The 9,470-nt window shown below is 34.2% G+C and overlaps 1 protein-coding gene, 1 non-coding gene and 1 pseudogene across 2 annotated transcripts in view; all 3 read left to right on the forward strand.

The window, feature by feature from the left end:
- The window catches only part of pcloa (piccolo presynaptic cytomatrix protein a), a 62,945-nt gene extending 59,673 nt beyond the window's left edge, over positions 1-3,272 (forward strand). The window contains exons 25-27 of the mRNA XM_052119076.1: positions 299-433; positions 2,280-2,425; positions 2,604-3,272. Of these exons, the coding sequence (XP_051975036.1) occupies positions 299-433; positions 2,280-2,425; positions 2,604-2,747 (425 nt within the window). The 3' untranslated portion in view covers positions 2,748-3,272. The remainder of the gene's footprint in view (positions 1-298; positions 434-2,279; positions 2,426-2,603) is intronic.
- Positions 3,273-6,355: 3,083 nt separating this feature from the next.
- trnay-gua (transfer RNA tyrosine (anticodon GUA)) lies at positions 6,356-6,443 on the forward strand. Its single transcript is given in 2 exon segments — positions 6,356-6,392; positions 6,408-6,443. It is a non-coding gene; the product is annotated as a tRNA-Tyr (tRNA).
- Positions 6,444-7,720: 1,277 nt separating this feature from the next.
- LOC127637504 (ankyrin repeat domain-containing protein 16-like) lies at positions 7,721-8,529 on the forward strand (annotated as a pseudogene).
- The last annotated feature ends 941 nt before the right edge of the window (positions 8,530-9,470 follow it).

Consider the following 9,470-nt stretch of genomic DNA (forward strand, 5'->3'; position numbering starts at 1 on the left):
GGCCTGATCAGCTGACAAATGCCCAAAACCACACAGTTGAATTACCAAAGTAACACTATATGTATTCTTATCTTATGAGACTGAGCACTATATTGCTCTGATATGTATAGGGTTGAATAATACAGTTTATCCTTGATTCATCTATTCTCTCTTCTGGGTGTTAAATTGCTGGATTATATTTCAGTGCCTGTATGCTCCTCATGCAGACCACATAATGCCAGAATGAAGGAGAAAAAGATATGGAGATTAGAGATAGGAAGAAAAATTCAAATATTGACATGTCTGTGTGTGCGTTTAGGTAAAACTCAGGTGATGGGTGAGATAAAGATCGCTCTTAAGAAGGAGATGAATACTGAGGGAGAACATCTGGTGCTGGAGATCCTACAGTGCAGAAACATCACCTATAAATTCAAGTCTCCCGACCACCTCCCAGGTATCACGCCACATAACTGCAAGCATAGAGAAGCTTCAGTCCCAGAAGTGCTTTCAGAATTTCAGTTAGAGATTTTTGCATACATTTTACTGTACATAAGTCAGCTGATTGTGTTTTGAGAAAAATATTTGTCAGGACTGAATACATTTGCAAATGGCATTCATCATTTTCCTAGAAGTCACTATTTGCACAATTATATTACACATGGTAACCAAACCAAATGTTACTCCACTTAGAAAAGTAGTCCCACATAAAACAATATTATGTTTAAAACAATAAATATCAAATAATAAATACTGAATAATTGATGCAAATGCTTTAACAAAAAGCAGAGGCAATTTGCACTGAGTGGCAGATACTATTTGCACTCTTAATTAAATACTAACATACAGTATAACTGCAGTTTGTTTATTGTTTATTTAGAAACCCATAGACACCCTACACCAACCCCTACCCCTAAACCTAACCCTAACCTTATCTTACAAAAATGAATAATCAATAAACATAGAATCACCATGCAGGGGCGCAACTACGCATTTGTTGAGGGGTATCAATGTTGGAGCACCACCCCCACTAAACACACACACACACACACACACACATACACACAGTTGTGTTTCCATGTTTTATGGGGACTTTCCATAGACATAATGGTTTTTATACTGTACAAACTTTATATTCTATCCCCTAAACCTAACCCTACCCCTAAACCTAACCCTCACAGAAAACATTCTGCATTTTTACATTTTCAAAAAACATAATTCAGTATGATTTATAAGCTGTTTTCCTCATGGGGACCGACAAAATGTCCCCACAAGGTCAAACATTTCGGGTTTTACTATCCTTATGGGGACATTTGGTCCCCACAAAGTGATAAATACACGCTCACATACACACACACACACACACACACTACGAAACAGATAAAATACCAAAAAATAAACATAGGCAAATTATGTGGCCTTGGGGCCCTTTTAACTTTATATTAAATAGTCATGTGAAGATGACAAAACATTTGACACCTAGAATGAAACCATTAATAACTCAACACTTTTCCATATTAATTAAATACAAATAATTCAAAATCAAGAATTCAATAAACAAGTTACAAATAAATGTGATTCCAATTATTTAATTCGAACTTTTAAATGTAAAATTTAATTTTGAATTTTATATGAACGGTCATGTACATAGCAATGAAACAGAACAAGAAGAAAAACCAACAACAGAAAGAACAGAAAGAAAGAAAATAAAGAAGAGACTTAATTGTTCAACATCACTGATTCTGAAGCAAGCCTCTCCATCACAAATGTCTTTTTAGTCAATAATTGTTCCAGGTGTTGTTTAATAATTCCTGAGATAATTTACTCTCGTTTAAAAGTGAGGCAACAACAGGCAAAGGTAGGAAAGCGCAGCAACATTAGTTAGTAAGAAGAGCCCAAGTTGGGGGCAAAAATTTAAGGAAAGTAAAATTAAATAAAAACAAGTTAAATAAAATACAGCCTTTCATAATTGATTAAGATTGTGCTTTTGTTTATTTGTAAGGAATTATAAGATATTAAAAAGTATTTTTGTGTTTCCACCAGACTATTTGAGTGAAAGAGCTACACTGTGTGGCAGGGGCTATTAGTGCAAATAGTCACTCCGTTAACAAAAATACAAGCTTCACATTTTGAAGAGTCAATGATATTTTCTTTAGTAATAGACTGCATGCCACAGATGTTGTCTCTGAATATTCTTTTAAGTTTTACAGACCAATGTCCATGCATGGCCAAAGAGATGTCTTATGATTTACTTACACATACACACACACACAAACAATCCTTAATGTGGTGTTCTTTTACAGACATGTATGTGAAGCTCTATGTGGTAAATGTGGCCACTCAAAAGAAAATAATCAAGAAGAAGACCAGAGTGTGTCGTCACGATCGTGAACCTTCTTTCAACGAAACCTTCCGCTTCAGTATGAACCCAACTGGTCATTCTATTCAGGTACGCAACACAACGATAATATCCACCTTCCCAAAACTAAAATAATCTCCCTACTTCTCCACTAGAGGACTTAAAACCGAAAACTCTTATTGGAAATATTGCCATTTTTACTGTCTTTCCTTCATTTTTAATAAATTGATGACTTGACGTGATTTATTTTTTATTAAAATCTTCACAGCTCTTTCTTGTTTCAAACGGGGGCAAGTTTGTAAAGAAGACCCTAATCGGCGAAGCCTACGTGTGGCTGGATAAAGTGGACCTGCGTAAACGGGTGGTGAGCTGGCACAAGTTGCTGGCCAGCACAGCTCAGATCCACTCCTAAAGAAAGCTGTTGGATGAGGCGCGAGGACAGACAAGGCAGTGGAGTCACACATCTCTGCCGCACTCTTTTATACTACACTGAGCTGAATTTGAGGAGCCAACACAGCGAGAGACTTAGCTTCCCAGTTGCACAGGCACTGTGATTGTGTTAACCCAAGCCGTGGAGAAACAGGTGTTTAACAGTGTTTACATAAAGGATCTTTGGAACCTTGGTGAGGAGAAACAGATCTCAAAAGTTGGTGAAAGCTCTTGTAGGTGAAGAACTGACCAAGAGATTCACAAAATGTTCACAAGTGTACACACACTTTCACAAACATCATTTACACTTTTATCTACATGTATTTATAACTGTGTATGTATACATAATATGTGTAAGCTGGGCCACAACAGACAGTTTAATGATAGAAAGGGAGTTTAATTATTAATTTCCTGTAATTTTCCCTTTATTCTTCAAAACTGAAACAAGTTAATTATTTGTGCATCATTAATAGGAGAACATTCTGATTATTTACAGATGACCGATAGAGATAGAAATCATATACATATATATATATATATATATATATATATATATATATATATATATATATATATATATATATACATTATTTTTGTATAATAGAGATGAATTCCATTTTAGATATTTATCATTCCTTTGCATTCTCTCTCAGATGTTATTATGTGTTGAAAGAGCAGATATTTAGAGCATATTATTAGTAGTAATAGTAGTAGTATTTTATGGTATGTTATAGACAGATTTAAAAGAATGAAATATGATTTATTGAGTGTTGTGGTGATGAATTGTGCTGGTATGGTAATTCATCCTTTCCACTCACAAGTAGTAACATGTTCGTCTTTCTCTGATACTGAATTATCAAAATGATAGAGCTATGGTTGAAACAAACTCCCTTTTATCCTGCTGGATCATTTCAAAGAATTTAAACAATAAAGAAAACTGCAGATCTCTTTTGACTTAAAAGGAAATTATGGGAAATCAGATAGAGGTGTCCGCTGATTGTTTTGATCTCATTTGATGAATGTGACAGAAGAAATATCTTCAATATGCAGCATTGTTTGAACATGTAAAATCCAGCACTGTTATATGATTTGCACTTTGTGTCTGCATTTTAAGAATGTAGTGGTTGGTAGCTTTTTTGCTCAGAAAAAAGAAAAGAAAACAAAAAAACACTAAACATCATGCTATTTAATAAAGTGAAACACTGTCAACCCCTAACACACAAAAACATACACATTTGCTCTCTTGGTTATTTAAGGGTTAGAGTTTGAATGGATCAGTTTTGTGTCTTGTCTGGCTGTGAAATTGTTTTAATTTTTCATATTGCTATACAATATTTATATTATGTTTTATTATAAAAACAAACTCCTAACACTCAGGTTTTGATGAGGCACTTATGAAAAGCCTTGCTTAAATGTTATTGGCTGATCTTTGATCTAAGAAGGTTCATCATAAGTGCGATAACTGAGGATCAGGGTGATGACAATACAATCCGTTCATATTTAACACATTATTATTACTAACTGTAATTATCTTGTTGGTTTACATGCCTGATAGGAATAATAATGCTTAGATGCTGAGCATGCCATCTGACCACCTCATAATACAATGCAGAGCACGGACTTATATGCCATTAGTTTTATTTACTTGTTGTTTCTTTTATATTTTTATGATTTAAACTGGATACTACCTTTTACACATAACAGAGAGGCCTGATCATAACCATTTTCAGAACGGACACATAATTCCTTTCAAATATTTTACTCAGTTGTCCAGTTTTAAGGGTTCATTGAGACCTGGATATAGTGAACTTTATAACCTGTGCCATACCGAAATCCACAGGTTCTGTTTATGTAATTCTATGCAACATGCAAAAAGGCATTCAGTGGTCAGAGAACAGATAAAGCATTATGACTAAGGACTATTTTGTTTGTGTGTGTGTGTGTGTGTGTGTGTGTGTGTGTGTGTGTGTGTGTGTGTGTGTGTGTGTGTGTGTGTGTGTGTGTGGTATTTATTTATTGATTTTTTTTTTTATATATATATTTGGTTGTTTTTTGCTTGCTGCTTGTTTTATCAAATTTTATTGATGCTATTTTTTTAGTTCATGCAACAAAACGTTTGCAATAATGTAAGGTGAGAATAACCTACAAAACTAAACAGCTATCTAACCGCTAGTTTACAAAATGTACATAAAGAAATGTGTTTACAAGATCATAGTGGACTAGTCATGTTGTGTTTGACATAGGCCATACATTCAAACACAGTGTTTAGAAACACAACTATCTCTGTTTAGTCACTGCAATAGGTCTAAAAAATGCTCGGCTTTCACTATATATTCTGATCTCCCAGAATGTGTGTTATTAAGTTTTGCGTTCATCAATTAGATAAAAGCATCAAATAACAAGTGGTCATTGAACAAATATTCATGAATACATTGTTATCAATGGATCCTCTTTTGAATAATCTGTGCATGCCCAAATCTCACTAACTCGCTACATACACACACACAAAAAACTAGCCTTGTAAATAAAAAAATATTTTCTTTTTGTACATTCTTAGTTTTCTGGTTCAACCAAAAGCATGTGTGGGGGAGAGGAGCAGAGTGATTGTGATTTGATCTATGTGCTGTACATACACTAGGGTAAAAGATTTCTTTCCCCACTCTTGCCTTTGACAAACTGGACTTGACCTGCACAACAGACACAGATTTAACCATGTATAGTAAAGAACAGAAACTGAACTTACTGAGTAGGTTCAGGAAACATATGGTGTTTTCACTTTGGATGTTGCATGTTTTGTTGGTAGTTGGTTCATAATATTTTTGTGTCCAGATTCTATTTACAAGAAGAAAAAAAGATTATGAAACATTAATCAAATCTAAATATGTATGCTGACTGTACAAAGATATGCTTGTATAATCTGTCTGGTTTTCCACTCAATGTAAACTGATGAAAAAAAAAATCAACTGTCATGGTTTTTGTGGTTGTACACAAACGGTATTGATAAATTATGCAAATTGTGCTGTAATAAAAGGCTATTGCCATAAAATATTAAATGATATATATGTAAAAATAATTCCCTTATGTGATTTTTGTTGTCACACTACACCAAAACAACAGTTTAATTTGGTAAGAATCTGTCTATCTATCTCTGTATGTATGTGTCTATATATCACTTTGTTGTTAGTCTTCTTTATGTTTTGCGCGTTCATATATATATATATATATATATATATATATATATATATATATATATATATATATATATATATATATATATATATATATATATATATATATACATATATATATACATATATATATACATATACATATATATATACATATATATATACATACATATATACATACATACATACATACATATATTTTTAACAACTAAACATATATATTTTTAAATAATCATTGTAGATGAAGGGACTTTTAATTTGAAGAAATTACGACGGTCGTTTGAATATGCAGTTAGAACACTATAGTTAGAAGCATACGAGCACTGCACTTTGCTACCAGACGTGTACATTTGCGTTTTAAAGCTTTGGATGAGGACACTTCCATAACCTTGTTGTTCTAACACCTTCGATAGCTCAGTTGGTAGAGCGGAGGACTGTAGAGTTTCACCATTGTCATCCTTAGGTCGCTGGTTCGAATCCGGCTCGAAGGAAATTGTTTTAGTTTATCAGGTTTAATGGCATCTTACATACACGTTTGTTTCTAAAGCTGTTCATTTGTTCAATAATTCGGAAAACACAATACAAAATTAATCAGAGTAGCGCCATGTTTAATTTTGGAGGGAATGAAAACGAGGCTGTGAGAGAGAGACTAACTGTATAAAGCTGTATAAAGGTCTTAAATAACATCTAATTTTCTGATATTTTTTGGTGTTAAATATGTTTTTATTTTCTATTAACTATTAACACCAATTTAAGCTAGATAGGTAAAGTTTCTGCTAAATAGTTATATAGCTAAATAGTTTCAGTTTACATTAGATAATTTTGGTCTTCATTTAAAGGTTTTGAAAAAAAAAAAACTGTATGTTGACTTTGTCAAGCCAACATAACAACAGCACAACCCATTGAAAAGAACGCAAGTATATCCCTCACAGCCTCAGTTTTATTCCCGTCAAAAATAAAATATGATCTGAAAATGCTGCTCTGGAAAAGGTCTATATAATTCAATTTTATTAATTCCCAAGGAAATTTTTATTTTTGGAGAGACAACATAAAATAAAAATATAATTATACGGTGATTAACATAAAAATAGCTAAATAATAATACATATTTAAAAAGTATATTAAACATATAAAATGAAAAACTATATTAGTCCATACAGATAAAAAGTCTCACATACTAAGAACTGTATTTTTAGAGATATGTTTTTATGTCATTTATCATGTCAAAGAGTGTTGACTCACACACTGACTTCTGGCCCCGACCCCTCTCTGGCCAGTACCCAACTGGACCTTGAAGTCATCTTGGAGCTGCTGGATCACAGTGCTGACCCAATGCTCCAGAACAAGGACGGATGGAATGCATTCCACATTGCATGCTGAGAGGGAGATCCAGCTGTCATACAGCACCTCCTACTGGCCAAACCTGAGGTCTGGAAGACAAAGAGCAAGACTGGCAGAACACCTCTCCATACTGCTGGTATGGATCCACAGGAATGAATATATCCCTCCCTCATTAGATTTAAAATGCTGTGTTGGTTTCATAGGCATTTATGAATGTTTTTCCCTTGTCTGTTTCTCTCAACCTAGCTATGCATGATCCTTGAGGATGCTGTGAAAATTGTTTTGAGAGGTAACATATGTTAAATCAAATCACTTGTCACTTCACCATATATAGTGTAACTATGGGTGAATATCTTGGGAATGATACTGTATATATTTTAGTGTGAGTGTGTTCTGTTAAGAACAGGGTGTTTCTTACTTTGTTATCATGTTCAACTGTTCCTATGAGCCTGATTGCAAAGATAGCTGTGGGCATATTGGTGTCGCTAAATTGCTCCTTGAAAATCACCAAGTAAGACAGGAACACAGACATATTTGTAGGATCATCACAATAAACACAAAGAAAATGTCTGTTTCACTAATGTGCATGTTTTAGGTATGCATCTGTATATGGATGTATAGGCATCTCCCTGTGCAGTAGATATTCTTGGAGCACAGCCCTTCAACAGGCCTCTGTGACTGCCCAAGAAGAGGCACTGTCTTTTCTTGTGCAAATTTTAGGTGTCGTTGTATATGCAAGAGCCACAAAAATGTAGCTGACTGCACTACACTATGCTTTTAAGGTCATTTTAATGCACATATTAGTATCCATTGCATTATACATGAAGCTAAGGTCAACAAGCTTTCAAAATGCTTCCTCTATTTGGCTTCAGTCTAAATGTTCATTTTGCAGGAAGGATACACAAGCAATATAAAAAGCCTGCTTGCCCTGGGCGCTGGTCTTCATGCAAGAGACACAAAAGGAAGATCAGGTATAATTGTGCTTTACAGTGTGTTTCACAATACAACATGTCACCATGTCACTCTTTTATTGCATAATAGAATGAGCTGCTGAAGTCTTCTATTGTCGGTTTTCCAGCTCTTCACATGGCATACATTGACCAGCATGCTGGCACTGTTAAAAGACTGCTACAGCTGGGACTCTCCGATACTGAAGACAACACAGGCAATACAGCAAGACTTCAGTATGCCAAAAAACCTTGCACAAGAGAACTGTTTGAATGTCTTGACATTTAATCACTGATGCGATTTGTCATATGAATAAATTATCAGTTTGATTAACAAAATAAATGCTTTTTATGAAAGTATCGTGGAAAAATTATTCTTTTTTGTGTCTTTACATATGAATAGCCCTTACATTGTTGTTGTTTTGCCATCAGCAGTTTAAATATAATACGAGGGCTATCCCCTTCCATACTCCTAACAATAAACTCTGCTACACACACAAATACTAATAATAATCTTAAAGATAGTTCACAAAAAATGAAAATTCTCTCATTATTTATTCACGCTCATGCCATCTAATATGTGTATGACTTTTTTCTTCTGAACACAAACAAACATTTTTAGAAGAATATCTCAGATCTTTAGGTCCATACAATGCAAGTGAATGATGGTCATGCCTTTGACGCTCTAAAAAGGATATAAAGTCAGCATAATTAATCAATGTCTTCTGAAGCGATCTAGTTGGTTTTGGGTGAGAACAGACCAAAATATAACTCCTACAGAAGAAAGACATTCATACACATCCGGGATGGCTTGAGGGTGAGTAAGTGATGAGAGAATTGTTATTTTGGGTGAACTGTCCCTTTAAGCCTATTTTTAAGATTTACTCATTTAGATTTTATTTACAAAATCATATTTATTTAATTACAAAATTAAATACTTTTTATATTAAATACAAATGAATAAATCTGTATATATATATATTTGGAGGCCAGGGCAACACCTTGAACCCTTCATCATGTTCCTCAAACCATTCCAGAACAATGTGTGCAGTGTGGCAGGGCACATTATCCTGCTGAAAGAGGGCACTGCCATCAGGGAATAACATTAATTGGCATGAAGGGTTTACCTGGTCTACCATGATGTTTTGGTATGTGGCACGTGTCAAATTGATATTCACATGAAAGGTTGGACCCAGGGTTTCCCAGCAGAACATTGCCCGGCTCATCATA

This window comes from Xyrauchen texanus, chromosome 45, assembly GCF_025860055.1.
Source record: "Xyrauchen texanus isolate HMW12.3.18 chromosome 45, RBS_HiC_50CHRs, whole genome shotgun sequence".
Taxonomy (NCBI): Eukaryota; Metazoa; Chordata; class Actinopteri; order Cypriniformes; family Catostomidae; genus Xyrauchen; species Xyrauchen texanus.